General features: G+C 37.4%; 1 protein-coding gene across 2 annotated transcripts in view; it reads right to left on the bottom strand.

Moving 5' to 3' along the window:
- LOC112452333 (ankyrin repeat and fibronectin type-III domain-containing protein 1) overlaps positions 1-8,055 on the bottom strand; it is a 43,258-nt gene extending 35,203 nt beyond the window's left edge. Inside the window, exons 1-2 of one of the 2 annotated variants that reach the window (XM_025012471.1) lie at positions 7,972-8,055; positions 5,018-5,265 (exon numbers count right to left, since the gene is read on the bottom strand). In XM_025012471.1, coding sequence (XP_024868239.1) covers positions 5,018-5,216 — 199 coding nt within the window. In that variant the 5' untranslated portion in view covers positions 5,217-5,265; positions 7,972-8,055. Of the gene's footprint in view, position 1; positions 409-5,017; positions 5,266-7,971 lie in introns of those variants that run through there. The other variant, XM_025012472.1, reaches the window with a different exon arrangement.
- Positions 8,056-22,226: the final 14,171 nt, after the last annotated feature.

Raw genomic sequence — 22,226 nt, 5'->3', positions numbered from 1 at the left:
CCTCTTTAAATTTTGTCCATCTTCTTTTATTATCTGTCGTTACATTTCTCACGTGTCACCATTGAACTCTTTAATCATTAACAAAATCGCTTTCTCGTTAATCGCTTCTCGTTTCACTCACTTCAATCGAGCACGGAACAACTGGCTTTTCAAGAACGATTTCACTCAGTTATCGTCGGCTGCCGTGAGAACATTTGTTTCATTCTCTGTCTCCATTGATGAGTAATTATTTAATAAATTACAAAACTACGAGGAAATTGAAGGGGAAGAGATAATTGTTGACGAAAATGGCTGGATCTAGGACCGATCGCTGCCGCCGGCTGACTTTCAATCGCGATTCAAAGGAACTGAGATGCGATCGCGCGTGGAAACACGCGTGGAGCCTGTCAACACGCGTGACAACTGGCCTTCTTTGTTCACCATCGCGTTCACCGTTTCTCTTGGCAGGAGAGCCTCCGAGTGCGCAGAAGCGATCGCCGCGGACTGCACAGGTCGCTCAGACCTGCGACTCGCGATGGCGGCGACCGCCTCTGCCTTCTTTCGTCCAGGCCAGACCAGAAGGACGTAAACAAAGCGCGGGAGACGATTGGCTGAGGAGCGCGACCTGTCTGGTTCAGATACCAGGTAACATTGTCCGTCTCGCCTCAGGTGTACACGGTTTCCGGTTTCGACGCTTCCAGGCGCAACCGAGCACCGCCGTTGCGCGAAACTGTAATAGGGATCACCATTCCGCAGGCTGCTTTCAACTTCTACCGGATAAGCTTACTGGATGTAATACCGTTCACACGGAAAGTTATTAAAACGACTATTTCCCGCTACAACCGTAGGATAGCTACGTATTTAGAATTATAGAATAAAATATTACCGCATCTATATTTTAATACCTGCGAGAATATGTATATTAGCTTCTTCTAGTTTTATACAGACTATATGTGACTATATAGACTTGAGATTTATGTAGACAGCATTTATGTAGTGCATGTATATTTAAAAACTTCTCGGTAAAATAATTAAGGTATCTTTCACTTGTGTGCTACGCCGTTGCAGTTCGGTGATATAAGAGTTATTATAAACACAATGAGAGTGAGGAAAATTTAGATTTTCGTCGAAATATTTTAAGTGGATTTACTGATCGAAATCGTTTTTATTATGTATATTCAATAACTTTGGAATGCAAAATAATGCACACATGGCAAATTAATACACACATTGTTAAATTATTATACAGCAATGATTTACATAATATATAAAGAAGTATTCAAACATTTTCAAAATATAAAAATTTTTTCGAATTGTTTACTTGTTATGTAATATGCACAGAAATACAATTATTTCTTATAGCTATATTAAATAATTTGAGAATTAAAGGGTTAAAGCATTGGTGCGCGATCTTATGAAAATTCAGGAATTTCAGGATTTAGTTCAAAATTACGAGATTTTCTGTAACGAACGTAAAACTCCTTTTGGAGTAGTGTCTGACTGACAAGAGATTTGTTTAAATCCGCTTTAGATAATGTGCACTTTACGTTAGAATTCAGAATAGAACACTTTTTATGACTTTATGTATTGTACATAACACGAAAAACATTTGAAGAATCAGAAATACACTCACATATGTAAAATACATATTAAAAAATTAAAATACACTTATATATATCTAAATGCATAGTATATAAATAAAATTCTATCCTGAATTCCAAAATGTATAGATCGCCTAAAATGGACTGTAGAAAACAAAATTGTAGTGTTTATTGTTCATTTCATTCGTACAGTCCATGTGCACAGGATAATAAATACTTAGCATATAATTATAACTGCAAGTTAATCCGGATATTATCATATTCCTCGACAAGTATCATTGAAATTGATTGAAATTGCTATAGGCGTATCTCGATATCCTGGAACAATTTATCACGCTCAATTTCATATACAATATTATTGCGAAAGAGATCCAGGCGAATTCGTGGAAATAACATAGTCAAATAAAATATAAAATAAAAAATAACCTTTTTTCAAACTCGTCAAGAGAGAAATTATTTTCAATATTTTATCAAGAGAATTTGATGCTGAATACAATTCCGGTTCCAAAAATGTTCTATTTGAATTTTGATCAAATTGAGATTAAAATTAGTATAACAAGAGAATATTTTAACACACTTTACCGCGCTATATTTGTGCAGGCACGTGATACGTATTGGAAAAGTTTTATTTCATTTAAAACTAAAAAAACGTATATTCTTTTTTAAGATTTTATCTTTCCCCAAAAATAATTTATTGTAAAGAATAAAATTATAATGTAAGATTTTCATAGTTAAATATTATATCTATTTACTTTATGGAAAACTATAATTAAATTATCGAAAATTAAAAACAATTTATATTTTTTAGTTATTTATTCAATATAAGGATTATTCAGGTTATTGAATTCAAATTTTATACAAAAGTAATGTATTTAAAATAGTGAAGACAGTATGGTGAATGTAAAAACTAAATTTTTTTCTAAAAGTTTGTTAGTAGTTTTTCAGAATATGAATTCAATCCTAAAATTGACGAATACAATAGCAGATCTAATATTCGATAGATTGGTCGTAATCTCTGATGAGTTAATTTACAATCTTCCTGCGGTGTAATAAACCCAATATTTGATCACGAGAATCTGATTAACCTTCATAACAAATTCCTTTTGAAAGTTGAAAGTCCTAATAACATACTTACAATTATTCTTGATATTATTCTAATTTCATGCTTAATTACGTTATAATTCTGAGAAACTTGAGATTGTAAAGTCGTGAATATAAAAATAAATATAATTATAATCTGATAACATAATTACAATTGCAGACGTAAAGAAAGGTTATTACAAAAAAGTTATTTTAATGTTATTTATCGTATTACTCTATTACGGAACATAAATTTATACGCAGATACTTGCTAACGAAAGACTGCAGATGTTTTATCGGATTTAACATTTTCTATTTTACTCATCTCATAGTTTAACGTTCTCTTCAAAATGGCAATTTGTCGAGGTAATTATGAATGTGGTAAACATAACAGATACTATCCGTACGAGTATTCAGAATCCCGATAACGAGGTCGTTCTTGCAATTTAACTTCAAGCCACAACGGTCCCCGGCAACTGAAAACTTTCTATCACGGGGCTTATCTCTCGAGCGGAACGGTGTCGTGAAACACTTTTATCATAAATAGTAGTTATAGGCGAACTTGTCTCGTTAAACCAGACAGTATTGTTCCTCCGAAAAAAAAAGAGAAAGATTGAATATTTGACACCGACATAAAGAAGAACACGCTATTTTATTACCGCTCGTTTTCACTTTATTTTATAAAAGGAATAAATTTTAATATTGACGGGACATTCAAAAACATGATGCCGCGATGGGCCACATATCACTGGCAATAAAAAAAACGAAAAAATAAATCAAAATCCGGAAGTTTGCAAGTAGAGATCGCTAAACGGGTCAAGCTTTCCTTCCTTCCTCAGCAGACGTAGCTGTATTTAATCCATATTGCATAGTCGCTTTTATAGACAAGTATTAAAAAAGTGATGCTTACGATGTCATAAAATATCTTTTGTCCCTTTGACGATATGTCGTAAAGTCTATATTACGCTTTTGCAACCGTTCCTTGTATTTTATAGAACATTTTCAGGCCATTCACACGCACACGCGTGTTTCTCAACAAATATTGTTGGCTATAATATTGCATGTATGTGTAGAAAATGCAAGTAACTGATATTTGCTATGATAAGTGTGTATTAATTGATACACGTGTATTAATTGGTACATGTGAAACACTGCAATCAGCCGGCAGATAATTGAAATTTACAACTTTCGTCGTTACTACGGACGGTTATTGGGAAGCTGTAACTTTGACCATATATTAAATTACAAGCGATGACGATTTGCTTGAACTCGATTAACCGCGGAAGTTGTGAACTCCGCGCGGATATTGATTAATCAATCATTTAAATCTGCTGAAGCGCGAGTTTCGCGTGCAAAGCGATGCAAATCTCTCTAATAGAAAATCTTATAAAAATAAGATTCTTCGTTAATTAACGCGCAAAGAGAAATTTTATTTTATCTGTACTTTTATAATTACAATTTCTTCTCTCCGTAAAATTTTACGTTTTTAAGACGTTATTATCCGTTCGTAACGGCACATTAAAGCGAATATTAATGCCTTTTGTCGCTGCTCGCAAATAAATTTATTACTGCTTTCTTCAAATGAGCAAGGTTCTCTCAGCAGTCGCCATCAACCGTTATACCTAAATTCATAGTGAGAAGTAAATATATCGAGCGTTTCTGTATATTACGTGCCTGAGTGAACTGTCGTACTAATTTCGCAGACATTGCAGCTCCTGGCATAAAATCGTGCCACGTCTCGGTTAATGATTTACATAAAATTACATCCTCCATTCTCCTTTGACTGAGCACTCGTTCAATTAACCCGTTGTGGTCACATGGGGTCCAGTGGACCCCAGGTTTTTTTTTTTTTTTTTTTCCAAAAGTATACTATTTTGAAAGTAAAACGCACAAAGTTTTTTTACTCTATCTCAAAAAATTTTGATGAATATTTTTGTAAAAAAAGTCAAATTTCTCGAAAAAAATTTTTTTTTCTTGCGTTTTTTCAACATAAAAAATTTTTTTAAATTATTGGATTATCAAGAGGAAGTCATAAATTAATTCCAGTTCAAGGTTTGAGTCGATACATCAAAAAGAACGCAAATGGAAACTGTTGTGGGGTCCATTGGACCCCGTGTGACCACTACGTTATTTTTAGGAGGTGTGACCACAACGGGTTAATCAATTAACCTTTGCGTTAATTTTCGTTGAAATTTTATTTTTTTACTTTATATAATTAGAAACCTTACAATTTAAGGCGAGAAGAAAAAGAACGTTTATCTCAAATGCATAAATCTACCGCCGATCTTTCCCTCGATCGCGGTCTTTATCGTAAAATATTTTATTGGTACATTTTCTTAATGATGTAATGAACTTACCTACAACCGCCCTGTGTCCTTTCACTCTTCTGCCGATGTTGGGTGAAACTATGCTCAGTCTATCGTTCCTCGCTCCCAACAGCGGGCTTGGACTTCTTCTCGGTGGTGGATGCTCGACAAATAGGCCGTAACTACTGCCGGCACTCACGCCGCTGTTTACACCGGCAGTTCCTATCCCTGTCAATCCCCATTCAGCCATGCTGTCGATTGAACTGCTCCTTGGCAGACAGGACGTGCTGTAGTCTCGTCTGTCAATTGATATCATCCGATTAATAGTACGAAATAATACGGAAGTTGTAATAAAAAGAAATATACGTTATTTAATGGGCTTTCTCCTTCACAAAATATTTGTGCCTTCTACATCTGCGATAAATATATAGATTACTAAAGACCTCTTTTTTACGCGTTTTCTAATCGGCCTGCAATTTTGTGGGGGTATTCAGTTAATTTATCACGTTTTACGTGAAAAATTCGTAATCCGTAAATGAAAAAAAAAAACGAGCTCTACATTTCGAGCCCTGTTCGATAACAGCAAGGAGGAGGAATTCCGTTCATGTGAATGACGCGTTGATGTGACGAGGATCGTAAATCAAGCGATCGATGCATTTTCATGGGCGCGGTTCGCACGAACTGCTGATGCATGTGCCACAGGGTGCTTTTCCCCGTTTTAAGCGTTCGACCTACCGCCGCCGAGGTGACGGTAATTTAATATCGACGAGAGAGGGCACATACGCGTTTATAGTATAATGAAGACACTAGATGAGTTATATTTTAAGTGCGTCTACACCTACGCTCCACAACACCTTTCCATCCGAAAACCAAATTACTCCATCTTGATTATAGTGTAACCGTTTACGCTACTAAGAAATTAGTTCAATCTTCGGCCGAATCAAAAACCAAACTCGATGATAAATATAACATGAAGTGCATGACGAATATTTTAATATATTTATAAAACTCACGTAGAGTATTTTGAACGTTTTACGTACGCATTCAAAATTACATTGTTTGCACGTGCTTTGTATGTGTTCTCTTTATTTATTGTGTACTAATATTATTCTCTGAAAACTAACATTTTTTAACGCGATAAAATAAAGGTACGGTACAAAAGCTTATTTTAAACATTATTATTACGCATGTTAAAATTTTAATTTAATATCCAAGAATTAAATGCACAAGGAGTCGACTTGTTAAAAACAGCAAATAAATATAAAAATCAAAGAACGCAGAGGTTTCATGTCATATTTATTATTGACACAATTAAGATCTTACCTAGTTTGAGGACGAGAAACTTTTATCGCAAAAGAAAGCCTGCGATACGAGTCAATCCTACTATAAGCGAGTAATCACTCTCACGATTGAGATAAAACTTGATTTACGCTTAATCAAGGAGATCGAAGTTACGTAAGTGGCATCAAAGAGATAAGATACCGAGAGATAAGAACGATAAAAGGGGCTTTCTAGCCTAATCGTGTTTGACTTCAGGACGTGATACTTCTTTCAGCATTGAAGCTAGAGTGGAATTAAACGAATTTTATTTCGTGACGACCCGAGACCTTGGTCTCTCCCTCGCAAGTCGAAATAACGTCGCTCCTTGGAATAACTCCGTGACATTTGTATTTTAATCCGGAGGCAATTTTCGTAACTCGAGGTGCTTACGCATAATAATAACGTCAAGTTCTATCGAAAGGGCGCCTCCAGGTACGAGAGGCTGAGATCGCGCCGAGAAGGATATCTCCAGAACAATCGGCACTCCTGTCGGGGGAATAGAATTTGTGTTTTCGAAACAGGAATGTATTCAGGAAAATTGGTTTCCACTTTACGCGAGGCAACCTATACACAGTGAAGCACCGCGCAGGAAATCTATCAAAGCGCTATTCATCGACACGATCAATAAAAGCATACTCACAATAGTATCACTAACTAGAAAACCGTTCTACTGCTCGCCGGTCATCGATTTCAGTGAGAAACTTGATGCTCGCGCCCTGTTTGCCATCAGCGAACAATCATAATATTTTATGAAACGCGTAACATCGCGCATAACTATACGCGATCCGTCTTCCCTATTTTCAATATCTTTCCCCCAAGAAATGATATCATCCGTTATGACACAATCATACTTTTCCTTTCTAGAATCATTTATCGTGCGGATGACTTATCGCAGACATTTCCGGAAGAATTCACTAAGCACGAGCGATTTATGCACATCATTACTTACCGAGGAGGTCCTTAACAATCTAATATTTCTATAGTCACGCGAAATAAATGCTCGATCATATCGCGAGTCACGCGAGTAAGAATGACGTCTCTGCGGGGACGGACAGATGTAGACAGCGTGATGAAGTGAACGTAGTCAAGAGGATCACTAAAGAGTCAGTTACAGCATATTTCGCGAATGTCCGGATAAAAAAAACCTGAAAAAAGAAACGAGCTTTTACTTCGTTCGTACTTCAATAAAAACAAAAAAAAATCGTGCGATTCTTTGGCACTTCACGGGCCGACACGGAATTTAATTCCGGCCCGGCGTGGACGCTTTGCAAAGCAAATGCTGAGTGCGATTATTAAACAGTTCCGCCGAGCGGAACGTTTGTCTATTGGCTTTCCATCTAATTTCGTATTCCGTCGGCTCTAACTGATATCCCTTTGTGACGATCGCTGGTTGAAACCCTCCGACCATCTTGCTCGTTCGTTTGTTACACAGAATACTGAAGTTTCTTATGACTCTTGAAAGATATGACTTTCATTCGCTTGTCTCGTTGAAATATGAAATTATAATTTCGTTTAGCTTTTTCGTTCTTTACAAGTCAGGTCAAGTCAGGTCAGGTCAGTTCAGATCTCGGTGTCACGGCGGTCATTCCGATTGCGAGGGAGAACGACGAGACAACTCGATTTTCGCACGGCGAACACGCGTGGCGCTTTGAGATGCGCGGCATACAGTCGGTTCGTTGACGTACCTCTCCCAGGAGAGCCGTCGTGGAATTTCATCGCTCGGCGTGAAGCTTGGCCGCTGGTTCAAGAGCCTCGCGAGCCTGTTGAGAGGTTGCGAGCCGCCGATGCTGCTGGTGCTCAGCCTGCCGCTTCTTGCTGAGTGTTCCTTGGAGGATTCCCTGCTCGCTGGACCGGAGTCGGAAACGCGGCGCTCTGTCACAGAGGAAATCCGACATGAAGAATTGCGCACGAGGCGCGCAGCCAACGATCCTCGGCTGCCCGGGAGTCAATACCGGGCGTAAAATCCATTCGGCTAACTCCCTCGACACCCTCGCGACTATATTTCCGCGCACGAGGCGAACGAGCTTCGCGACATTTGCCCAAGTGTTGTTGCAGCATATAATCAAGTTTCTTTGACATTTTAGGAACGAAATGCACTTTTCATTGAAAGATAATTACAAAATATGATTATACATTTTGAATGATATTCCAATAATTTTTATCAATGATATAAAACAGGGTGTATAATAATTTTACTGTTAAAACGCGTTATAATGTAATGCGTTGCTCGAGTTTTCATTAAATTGGATATACATATGTACAAACACTGAAAAAGAAAGTACCAGTTACTTTATACTGACTATGAGAAAATAATATATTTACAATGCGACTTGCACTGTTAAATTCGTAGTGTTTTATACTCAATTTCAGTTATTTTTAACCTACTCAGTACGTCGCGTCGTTAGCTTGACTAAAAGAAATGTTAATTTAACTAAATCAATAAAGATAAAATAATGCTGTTTTATATTAAAATAATAAATTTCGATACAGATGGTAGTTAAAATAACAAAATGTTATTTAACTCGAGATTGTGATTTATATTTTATCCATTAATATAATATTTAACAGGGTGTATAATAATTTTACTGTTAAAACGTAAAATACGTACGTTACTCGAGTTTTCATTAAATTGGATACAAATATTGTGTTAAAAAGAAAATACCTTCCTTTATACTGATTATGAGAGAATAATATATTTACAAAAATGCAACTGGGTCGCTCTGATGCATTGCGTTTTACCTGCTTCTGTACAGTAATTAAAAATTCATTCAACTCTCTTTCGCTCAGTTTTCAATGATAACTATATAATGGTATAATTCTGTCATTAACATGCTCTGCATTATATACATCATATACATTAAGAAGAAATTACATCGGATATGAAATATTAATATACATTGTATCTAATCTGCTTCAGACTAATCTTTTCTTAATTAGAAAAACTGGCAATCTCCTATCAGGTCTACTTAAATTCACATGCATAACAAGACGAATGAGAGAAAGAGAGAGAGAGAGAAAGAGAGAGAGAAAGAGAGAGCGCTTAAAAAAGTGACATACAGCGGCGAAAGTATAGCGTAAGAACATCAGTTTTTGAAGCGTAAACGCGACCGCTGAAACTCCAATATAAACTCGAGAGTCCATTCTACGACTTATCCCATAAATTCTTAGTACCTTACCTATCGTGTCGTCCGTAAAGGATATTCTCGGCGTAAGAAGCTTGGTACAATGGGAAGCCGTGCTTCCACGCTTCGCGTAGGTCGTATTGTCCGTGGAAGGTGGAACGACCGATATCCCCGTTGTTACCGCTGAATGCGAGCGAAAGATGACCATGATTAAATGTGAGAGGAGCTGCCTTAGCGCGTATTCTTAGCGAGTCAAAACGTAACATCTCTACTACCGAGCATTTTCTCAAATTTACGACTAAATACCGAGAGAAACTTAGATGCGGCTTCGAAATGCTTATATATACACAGCGAAATAGATAATGCATTAACGACGTGCAGAGGACTAAATTGTATTCATACGGATGTAATGAGACGATCATTAATTTATTTACCGCTACGTTTTTTGTAACAGACATTAAAATTTACCATCTGTCGTATCGCGAAGAGAAAAAGCGGATGGGAATAGAGGATAATGCGATGGAACAACGGTAAAGGAGCAAATATCGTATTCGCGCATCAAAAGCGGATTGCCAGCGAAGAGAGAGGATGGAAGAGGAGGGTTTTAAGATTACTGCGTACTCGAAACGCAATGGGGAGGCTTGCAGGCAACGGTCGTTGCAAAGGGTATATAGAAGAGAAACATTATCGTAACAGATGGATCTATAGACAACAATGACGGCAGTACTTGTAACGAAAAGTGTAAGGCATTCGCGGAAGAGGATGGTTTTAGCTCTTAATAGTCACCGTTGTTGTAGCGAGCATCGATTTGAGCTTGGAGTATGTTGAGGCCAGGTACGACGATGGCCGGCAGAGTTCGGGAACGCAAGAGCGGCGCCGGGCGTCCTCCGGGGCCCCGTGCCGATCTGTTCTCGGGTTTGCATTCTGGTACGGGCGCGCTGTAACACAGATTAATTTATTGTGAATAAAACGATCATTGGTAATTCGTCCGCGATTGCAGTTTATGCGTTTCAAATTATTCATACATATCGTGTTTATCAGTGTTAAAGTAACGCGATAGCATAAATTAATTGTAGTTGGATAAACTAACTGCATGCGGTCTCGCTGGATGCGGTCATTTGATTTCCACAGTTGCTACTGCGTGTAGAAACGTACGGGAGTCGCACGTGTAGATGTAATTTCGTAATCCGCTAGATTGACGCGATATAATCTCGGTGGACGTAAATTAGATCAATAATAATCTCTTGCATCACAATTAAGCGGGCTAACACTGCCGGATTAGTGAAACTAGTTTTTGTCATTAATTATCAGGTGTTAAAATGTCAATCTAATATCTAATCAATCTAATCACCGTAACCATAATTGCGCCGTTTTAGGCAATATAATTAACCTGCAATATATAGGGGATTCTAAACGCACGTTTTTAATTTTTGACGAGTGTCACATATATGCTGGTGTAAGTGTATCTTTATGTAATTAAAAGAGATCTTTTTTCTTTGAGATACACTTTATTTCTTACGAAGAATGGCAGTTTTAAACAAGATGCCATGTGTGTGCGATGTTTATTATAATTTTTCTCAGAAATTTGCTTCCTATATGACTTTATATCCTCAAGGGATGTTATAGGTATATACTGGTGTAAATAATTCTTTATAAGTATATAATAATTTTTTATATAAAATCGGGATCATACGAAGCACGATTTCTTGAATGATTAGCATCCTTCTATGTATGCTCTGATGCATGCTAGACACGTAGATGCATTGAGAGAGACAACGAAAATTTTCGAATCCGAATCTGAATTCTGACGTTTGACGTGTACTACGAAATTAGCACAATTGTTTCTTTTTTGAAGAACGCTGTCGATCGTTTGCTCGATCGTCTAGCATGCATCAGAGCATGCTAATCATTCAAGAAATCGTGCTTTGTGTGATTCCGGCTTAATAAAAATTTTATATAATAATAATAATAATAATAATAATAATAATAATAATAAAATTGTTTTTCCTTTGAGACATACTTTGCTTCTTACGAAAAATGGCAGTTTTATAACAAAATGCCACCGTGTGGTACTCAAATCGCAGTTTTCCCAGAATTCACTTCCCGACTTTGTGCCCTCGAGCAAGGGATGGTCTATATGCTGGTGTAAATCATTCTTTATAAGCAAATACAATAATTCCTTATACAATAGGAAAGAATTGTTTTCCCTTTGAAATACATTTTATTTCTTATATCTTTTTTTTTATAACAAGATCCATGCTTAAATTACGGTTTTCCCAGAATTCACTTTCTCTACGACTTTATATCCTCGAGCAAGAGACTTTGTATAAAGCCGAAGACCGATATTCAGCGGACCGCTCTGTAGAAATATTTTCCCGGAATTTTCCAATCTGGAATATCTTAGGATTGTCGTTTTAAAATAACCGCACGATTTCGCGATAGCGAGTAATCAATTATTAAAAGAATTCGCGTGAAAGTAATCCGACACGAATATTTCAGAAAATAAGGGTTATACATTGTGCTTATAGGCGTGTGTGCAAACGTGCATTAAAATTAAGAGACGGCTCGCGGTGCCCCGAACTGGAAATTGGTTTCTCGTACGACATTCTATCTATCGTAGACATTCTTCTCGGTGAAACGGGCAAAGACAAACATATATCTTAACGAACTCTTTCGGAGTTTGCTCGGCTGAAAGTACGTACCTACGTACGAGTTCTGTATCTGCAGCGACACACGTCTCGCGGAGAGTCATTGATTGCAGTAACTCGCTTTGTTCGAAGTGCACTTTCCACCGAACATTCTCGCGTTCCTTGTTTCGTTTCTTTTGATCGCCCTCCTTTTAGAAAACTCTCGCAAAAGTTTCTTTCTGCGATATTTCCAGGATACGTGACAAACGCGAAGTTACAGGTGTAACCGCGGATCTCATACTTTACGTGATCCTTCTCGCGAACCCGATATTAGTGGTAAAACATTGATAGGGATCGACACAGAGAGTTTGGAATTTTCTAAAAAATTCTTGCGATTCAACGTTATCACGGTTTCGCACAGATAAATTCGTCTTACTATAAAATAGAGGTATCTCGGGGGTTACGGGCTGCACATAAAAGTTTAAGAATTAAGACCTCTCCCGTGATAGCGATACATCCATCGTACAGTTTTAAAACCAGAGTTTGTGACTTTTTAGCAAGCTAACAATAGCGTGAAGCGAGCGGAGATTTTCTGGGCATTTGAAAATGATACTTTTAGTTCTGAAACATAATCGATGTGCGATTTATATCGATGAAGAAGCGTTAAGTTTTTTTTACAATAATGTTCTATTTCTTGGGAAAGATAAATAAAAAATCTCATACAGCTAGCAATAAAAAACCTGAGGAGATAAGTTGGATCGACGGTGTTCTTCCATGGAAGAATCAGAAAAAAGTGGTATTATTTGTCATTTTCTGAAGTTTCTTGCCTCTTCATTCAGCGTCGGGATTGAAGCCGGCAGTATGCCAGTGAGAATCGCCAGGGAGTCGTTTTAAAGCAGCACGGAATTAAATCAGACCGTTTAATGACGAAGTAACGAGCGAAAGTAAGACTTCAGCAGAGAAATTTCAAAGAGATCGGTGTTCCCTTCGACGGAAGGAAAAAAATGCTTACCCTCGGGATGGAATAAAAACGGCGGGATGAGACAAAGAAAATCTAATTGCTGTGCGTCATCGGCAAATCGACGAGGATAAGGCGACGTCCTTGAGGAACCACCGGGAACGCCCAGGTCTCCTTAACTTACGGGTCCTTGCGGCCGCACACACGCGCGCAAACAAATGGGCTCACGACGCTACGCGAATGACAACGCAAACAAGAATAATTGCCTACTCTTAAATCCGGCTGCGCTAAAGGGAGACGAGATGAATTTTTTGCGAGGGAAGAAAGAGTGGTTGCGTCGCTCTATAAAAAGATTCATCACCTGTAATATTTACTTTCGTCGTTTTTACGCGTCAATGTTCAAACGCGACGAAGGAGATTGCTTTTATCTGTCGCGCATCCTCGCCGAACATAAGCTTTGAGACATCAACCCCGTCTCAACGGAATCGCGATGCGTCGGGACGATTATTCGCCTTGCAGTCGATCGCGTTTTTCTCACTTTTCCGACACGGCATGGTGGACGGTTGTCCACGTCGAGAATATATCCAATCACGCGCAGCGAGAGGGAATACAAGTCAACAACGAGTTTTCTATAGCGCTCTTCGGTGGCTTTTCAATCGACATGTCGATGTGAGAACGGAGAACGACCGGGCTTGGTGCTAGCAAGCGACCGAAATATACGAGAGAGAAAGAAAGTTTTTTTTTCTAGCTTTAAAGAAAAAAAACAGTACAGCAACTGAAATGCGTGCGTGCGTATTTATATGGGTATACTTTTTTGTGTTTTAGGAATATTTTACAAATGGAAGAGGTAGAAATGACTTCGAAATAAAAAAATAAAAAATTTTAAAAAGCATGTTTTTTAAATTGGTATATTTGAAAAAAATGAAATAAAGAATGTTTATTAAACAATGTTTTAAAAATAAGAAAAAATAGAAAACTGAATTTAAAAATAATTGATTGTTTTAAGAAATTAATATTTATAGTATTAGTAGATATTTGTAAAATAAAAAATGTTAATATTTTAAAAAGCTCTTTTTCATATTTCTAATACATTTTTTAAAAGATTATTTTTAGTTACAAGAAGTATTATTAATTATAATTTTAATATTTTATTGATGTTATATAAGTATTATAAATTAAAGCTTGAAAATTTTTACTGCGATGTAATATTTCATTTATAAATTCACCTATATACATTTTTGAAAATATACTTAAAACCATTTAAAGCAGAAAAAGATAGAACAAATTTTTAATGACTTACAATTTCACACAAAACCGGAAATATTACATACAATATTCAGATGTGACAGGTACTAGAAATAAACTTTGAACCGTTACTGTTCCAAGTCTGATCGATGCTAATGTGTTCCAAAAATAAAGGATTCGTAACATATTTAATTATGTTGATCAGATCAGCTTGTCTTCAAAATTATAGAAATCCCAAAAAGGACCTCCAAGAATGCCTTATCCATAATATTGTTTCGTATGTCGATTAATTTTATAAAAATACGAGAGACAATTATTTATTATAGTAAATATAGATTTATTGGTAAACCTTTCTGCAATAATTTCGTGCAGTTGGAACAGGAGACCTTTTCTGATAGTAAAAGAATAGCGGTATGATAGTAGACATTTCTATTTCATAGCATTTAGAAAAGGCAAAGAGACTAATGAAAAAAACATGATCCTTTGGCGCGGTTTGCGGAATCACCTCTGGCTTTCCCTCTGACTCACGATTACGCTTTGACCCTTGCGACAGTACTTCTGGATCAGCAAGTCGTCTTGAGACGGCATTAGAGTGCAGCCTTCGTTCCTTCGATTTTCCACGATCGAGAAGTCAGAAACCATTGCTATACGGCACGGCATGAATCTCCTAAATGGCGAAGATAGTGAATTGCAAATTACAGTCGCGTGACGCAATTTACGACCGTGTTCCGCATGTCTTATTTCGACAATTTATGTGGGCGACGGCATTAGGTACGTTTATTGTGCGCGCAAAATCAAGTTGAACTAACAAAGGGTTGTAATTTCCTCGCGTGAGACTAGAAGAGTAAACAGAAAATTGCCCGAAAGCTTCGTGCTGGCTCATTTCGTGACATTATAGAGAGTTTCACAGGCGCGTAGCCCGCAATTTCCTGAAAATTATAGAATCGCGCGCGTTCTGCATGACACGCATAGCGTGTCCCGGAACTTCTCGCGTACATTATACGTCGGACAAGGTCAAACGTGAATTTAGCGGGGGTGTCGAAGCAAACTGGAACAACAACCAGGAAATGCATCCTGAGAATGCTTTAGATCGGTGTAATAAATTCACTGGTAACGAACGCCCAACGCTGATGCAGATTTACGTGGCGTCGCATCCATCCGACTGCATTTAATGCACTTTGGTGCAATCAACTTCGGAATTCCTCACGACACGTTTCCTGACCCTCTGACATAGTTTTCGCATATTTAACAGATGGATGTGACAAAGAGTTGAGACTTTTCGATTAAAATAAAAAAATAATAAATTGATATACCCGAGAATATATACTTTATTACTAAAATTTAATATATAATATCTTTTTATTTCCAAATTACTTAAAATATCTTACATTATTAATATATGAGTAACACGTTACCAGGAATGTAATAATATTTCGATGTAATAATAATTCTTCTTTGCACGCGTGTTGATTATTAAAATGTAATCTAAGATCTAATTAAATTTATAAGATAAACTCGGGTAAGATGGCCATACAGGAAATGGCCGACCTATGATCTTTCAAGCTCGCCATGAAACATTGAATGAACATGGCTTGGCCATCTTTCCTGTATGGCAATCTTACCCGAGTTTACCCCATATCCCGGCTCAAATAACGCCTGGTAATTTGTTTGTTGGCGTTGGCCCAACTATCTCTTATCGATATATTTCCCATAGAGTGATGAAGAAGCGAGTTGTTTGTTATCACAGTGCTCATTCTGAAATTGAAGGCCGGCAATCCGATGAGAGGAGGCAAACGAAGAATACGTTGCAAAGTGGAAAATCAATAGCAGCTATTTATACAAGCGGAAAGATTATTGATCGCGTTGGAAAGACAGCCGCACCATCTCTCATTTATCTTTGATCTTTCAGCGACCGCTCCTGATCATCGACGCGGTATCTATCGCTCCCGTTTCACGCCGACAGTTATGCGATTCGACAAACGGTTAATACGATAAGTTTTATCGAAACGAAAATTTGTCGAGTTTCCGAAACTTTTTTTACACGGTGGCACGACGAGCTTTTTTTGCAAACTGCACTCAGCGTTGCCAAAGTGTACTTTGGTATTCTTCGAAATCTCGCGTTTATCTCGCTCTAATTTTAACCACCGTGGTATGCGATATTACTTATTATTCAGAGATTACTTACGAAAAATGTTTTTTGCATACACGCACAATAGGAATTTATAATTGGAATATTATTAGATTTCAGCATACGTAGGTATATGCGTCGCATTTGTCACTTCTGATCTGGAATGTAGCCAATTTCAATAATGTGGGAAGACCTTCGATTAATGTCGAGTATGTGCGAAAGGTGAGACCCTCTACAAATAAACGCTTCTCCCAATCGAGGTCTACGCCACATTACTAATTAGAAAAATATTTACTCGTTCGAGAAATAGAACCGGCGTGGACAAGCTGAGAGAAGCGTGATATATGAAATATGTATATGTTACTGTATCTTTTCTATGTTTACCATTAATTAAAACACAAAGCGTTACACCTGAAAAAAAAACGTTATTTGATATCTTTCAATTAAAGGTTTTATATCTCGCGATTGAAAGGAGATTTATATTCATTCGTTGCAATTTTGAGTTCAACGCGGGCGATATAAAACTTGTCCGTGTATATCCGATATAAAACTTGTACAAATCACATCGAAATGATTGATAATACGTATCGCACATCTCGATAATAATTGGAGTCAGACGGTAACGGATATACGAAGTATGGGCACGAATATTTTACATTAATTAAGGTCAGACAGAAATAGAGAAGGCGACGTGACCTGAGTGCCGGGGAGTCTTAACTGCGCAATTTTGCGCGAATATCAAGTGCCAATTATCGAATATTATTCTGGAGGTATTATTCGTTACTCGTTGTTGTTTCACGGTGAAGTGAGAAAGATGACTGATTCTCGACCATTAATGAAGAGCTTGTCTATTAACAAAAAAAAAAAAAAAAAAAAACCCATTGCGATGGAAGCGAGACGCGTACCGCACCGTTTTATCGATTCGCCACCTTCATCGAAAAATATTCAGGAAGTCGAAGTTACAAACTACTAAACTTTGCATAGCTCGCGCGCGGTCTACTTATCTAACTTTCCTTCTTCTTCCCTTTTCCTCATTTTTGCGTACATTCTTGTTAGCGAATTTACCCGTAAATTCGCCCACGACTCGCCACGTTCGAAAATTTCGATTATAAGCCCGAGGAAACGATAGTCCTTGATATTCCCTCGATTCGTTTTCTTTAGGTATTTTCTCTCTCTTTCTCCCTGATCCCTCCTGGAGTAAGGTGCCGTTCAACCTTACTTTTCCACCTCAAATTTTTCCTCTTTTGATGTCTACCGTTAAAAGCCCGCACACCAATATCAGTAATTTCTTTCTAGGACGGAGACGTTGCCCTCAACTTTTTGATGTCGCTCAGAAAGTTGTCGTGAACGCTGTGAAATCGATAATACTCTGAACGAAGAAAGATTTATTTTCGGTATAGGGACGTCGCGTCGGCCAGATAATGCTCCGCCCGGGTCGTATTAGCAGCTTTTGTTCTGCGTGAATGACTCAGAAGACTCCAGAAACCTAATGGCTTCCTTCCACTAGATGTGTCATGTCGTGAAAAGGAATTTCTCTGCGATCCCCGCGTAAGAAAAGGTTTCTAACGGGGGATCGCATACAGCGTCGATTATTATGTGCGAAACAGAAATGTACAAAAAACAACTTTGTCGAATAAGAATGAATCACCTTTTATTAAAAAAATATATCGTTTCTTTTTTTAAGATGTATATTTTCGAAGAACTCATAAAAAACAGTCGTCGATTGTACCTACAGGCGATTTTTCTCGCACATACAATATTCAAGTATGTGAAAAATATTGAAGAAAGAAACGATCCGTCGTATTTTTGATCTTCGTTCTGACAATGAGTAAAGGCGCCAGCGATGAGAATTGACTCGCTTGTTTCCATGATATGTAACTCTTCTTTCTCGTTGTATAAAAGTCTCTGGTACATCGTGCACTTGTGTCTGTGACCTTCGTTGGAAACAGTGGCTCCGCATTTCAACTCGTTTAGCCGTAGCATCTTGGAGAACGAGGCAGCAAGTGCAGTCCCAAGGAAGGAGATGTCGCGCAATTTCCCACGATCTCATTGCGCTCGTTTTCTACGTACCACTCTGCCCGTATTTCACACAGGTGCGAATTTTCCATGAAAGTAGAGCGCACAGCTACTTTGCGAAACAATACTTTGTAATTTTGGTCAAACATTTGCCCGCATTTAAGCTTCAATTACTTACTCCGCTTTTTGTCCAAGATAAAGTCTGCTTTTGTAGTGTCGTTAATTTTAAGAAAAAAAAACTTTGACAGATACTGCTTCTCCGTGATAATCAGAACTACTTAAAGCGATGTTAACGTTAACTTAAGGGATTACAAGTATTAACGTAACTTTCGAAAATATATCTTGTCAGTTCTCCCAAGTTGTAAGGTCCCATGATGTATATTTAATATAAACGCTAAGGAGATTATACATCTCTTCTCGGATTACATAATTTCGCATACCAGGACAAATATATGTAATATATATAACCACGTTAATGTTTAACAAGAAATGTAACAACGCATCTATCTCGAAAGCGTCTTTATTTCCGCGATTTACGTAACACGATGAGTTATAACAAATCTGGCCTTACGATGCGTTGAAGTCTATTGAAAGATAAAGGAACTCGCCGGGGGGGAATTTGGCACGAAAATTCTGACCTTCCCGACCGGATGAGCATCAGGTTCCAAGATAAGGAAGCTGACCACACCTTTTTACGACACCCAAGACAACCGCGCGTCACGGTCACCGCAGAGCCCGCCAGAAATAATACTCCGTCGGACTTTACGTGGGGATACTTCACTGACGTGGTTTACACAAGACGTATGTCCTATCCAGTGAAACTTTAACGCGAGAAGTTATGGGTTTGCCACGAACTACAAGACGAATGCTCCTGCATTCTGCTGCTAAATTTTTAAAGGACAAAGGAAAACTTTTATAATACTTAGGTATTATCAAAGTCTTATAAGACTATTAAACCTTTATGAGACTATATTAGGCGTTTTTTTTAAATTATTGTTAGACTTAGGTATTACTGAAGCCTTATGAAACTATTTTAAGCCTTTACGAGATTATATTACGCGTTTTTTAAACAAACTGCTTCTTTTAATCTGGTACTTTAAAAGTTTAAAGATTTTTATCATAACTCGATCTTAATATTCTGGACAGTAAAAATAATAAACGTCACAGTTTTAACCTTTAGCATCCATTATTATAATATGTAGCAATTATTTTTAGCAGAAATATCCTGCGAAACCATATTAACATTAACTATAAATATTGGATTGAATTGCGCTGCAGGTACCGTATAATAGCGCCGTAAACTTTACTGAGATAACATTAAATGCTTTGATTGCATTAAATGCCTTTAACGTAACAGGCAATTAATATTGAAATCTACGATGTTGAACGACGTAATAAATGCACAATGTACAGAATGTTGTGATTACGCAATTTTAGAATATAATTTTATAACTCTGCAATTTTTAGTGATATGTTATACATAAATCTTATAATCTCTTTTTATAATCGCGTGCGTTTCAATAAGTTATAAATATTAAAAATATTAAGAAATCATTATATTAAATGAACCGTCATATGAATAATTTTTGTTTCGCAACGCTAGGGTAAATCAGACCACGTGAAGCTTGAGCAATAAAACGTCACGTTAAGGGTTTATTTCGAGCGTTAATTTTCTTATCAAACTTACACGCCTCTCGCGTGCGCTATGTCCTTCGCTCTTTCCGGTGATTTATACGCGACACTCGTGCACTTGTCAGCAAAAGGTAAGGCCAATAATCGTCGTCGTACGGCAAATGGAATTTTCAGCGACTTCACTGGCACATGGCATTTCGTGGCGAAAGCGCGATCGAAGATAATTAAACCGCCGTCCCGCCGAGCATAAAACTCGCGTACGATCACAAAGCGAATAATGGAGTAACAAACCGGCGGAGAAAAGGGGGAAAAAATCGATGTCGTCGTTGAATCCTGGCGCTTGTCGAAAAATGCGTTGAAAAAATGTGATGGAAAATGGGATGACGGACAGTCGCACGGTCGAACAGTTTCTTTTACGGCCCTGCGGAAGTAGGAAAAATGGGATTATGCTTTTCAATTTAAAAAAATTTATATATATAGTTTCAAGTCTCTCAAAATAAACCGTGAAAGAAATTTACGTCGCCCCGGAATACACCGCTGCTTTAAGTGCTAAAGTTGTCGGAAATCTTTTTAACGTGCATGCAGTTCTCAAACTATATCGGAAAGATGTTAAACTGATTTGGCATATTTCACGTGTCAATGCGAAAGAGAAAAATATATGTGTCCATCGACGGATGAAACGAATGATGGTGAGTAATTTGCTAGGAAGCAAGTGAATTGACAAATGAAAGTCGACAAATAAGATGACAAATGGAGTGACGTAGAACTATAGTGACATTTGATAGCATCGTAACGTGTATTGCAGATTTTTCAAATAATTGTCAGTGACATTTGATAGCATCAGAACACGTATCGCAGATTTTTCAAGTATTTTCTTGAAAAAACAGCTAGTTATTTTGAATGTTCAACAACGCAAGAACAAAGATGAGCAAGATACACAAGTAACTCGCGTGACTCGCGTGTGGATCTCTACAGATGAGACAGTCGAAAATTGAATTAAATTAATTACCTACTTGGCAAACCTTTCATGCGTTTCTCAAATTTAATTGGACACTCGAGTGTGAACGAGTTAAATGTGACAGAGCTCGCTCCAAAGCGAAACGAAATAGAAGTTCACCGGGTTTACGAGAAACGCGAGAAACATGGATGCAAGAAAAATCCACGTGAAAAATCTGTGACTTGTGTTTTTCTGTTTTTACGACCGTTGTACAGTAACGAATTTTTTGCGGCTATGATCCAATTTTCTCTTTCGCTACGTGTACACGTAGGTGAGCTGTAATCTGTATATCTATCCAACTTGATTTGTTTTTATTATCATATAGAAAACGCGGCTCTCGCATATGCCCCGGCTATCATATATATTGCCAAATATGGGACTGTAATCTTGACTGTGGCAGAAGTTCCTTTACTTATATATCTTTTTATTATCTTTCATAAAGGACGAAATAATTTACGAATGTGCTATATTTCTTCTGGGCGATCTATTCAATTTCCATGCAAGAATAGAAATAGAATAAAGAGAAGATTCTGTCGTAATTTTTCATGCGATATGTGTCTCCCACGCGCATTCTAAGAAAATAAATAAACAAGAAGACAAAAATGTTTGTGTGTTTTCGAAATCGAATTACAGTTTTAAAAGTGAATTTGTAATTTAATGCATGCAGTGTTATGCAATAAGAAACCAAGCCCCATTTTCGCAATTTTTCTTCTGTATCGCGGACAGAAAATTTTCTAAAAATACATATAACATGGAACATTGTATTTGAAGAGGATTATAGTTCGTGCAGGTGAAGGAGTGACGCGTATTTGAAATAACGCTGGAGCAGAATTTTGTTTTTATTATTTCGCGAAATTTGCTCTGACGGAAAAGTAAGATTTTGGAGTTGATTTCGCATCGCAGAACCGCGTCCAATTGTAAATACTGAATTTTCCAATACGTAGCGTATTGCGTAGCATATATGTATATTTTTAGCTTTCATCGTCAATAGCTCGTTGTGCGGTCCACAGATTCGAAATAGTCATATCAATCATATGGCAACGCAACGGTCTACATCCTTACACTCGTATTATAAAAGCAAGTAGACAGAACGCATTTCAAAAGCTATTTGCTTTTACGAGCATCCGGAGAATCACGTCCCACGTGTTTCTTTCGCTATGTACCTCTGATCTTGGTAAACAAGATATAACCGAGTCATATAACAAATTCCACTTT

Source organism: Temnothorax curvispinosus, unplaced genomic scaffold (genome assembly GCF_003070985.1).
Source record: "Temnothorax curvispinosus isolate PA1 unplaced genomic scaffold, ASM307098v1 QBEX01003248.1, whole genome shotgun sequence".
Taxonomy (NCBI): domain Eukaryota; kingdom Metazoa; phylum Arthropoda; class Insecta; order Hymenoptera; family Formicidae; genus Temnothorax; species Temnothorax curvispinosus.
Note: the sequence above shows the minus strand (reverse complement) of the source record. Positions and strands in the feature narration are given on the sequence as shown.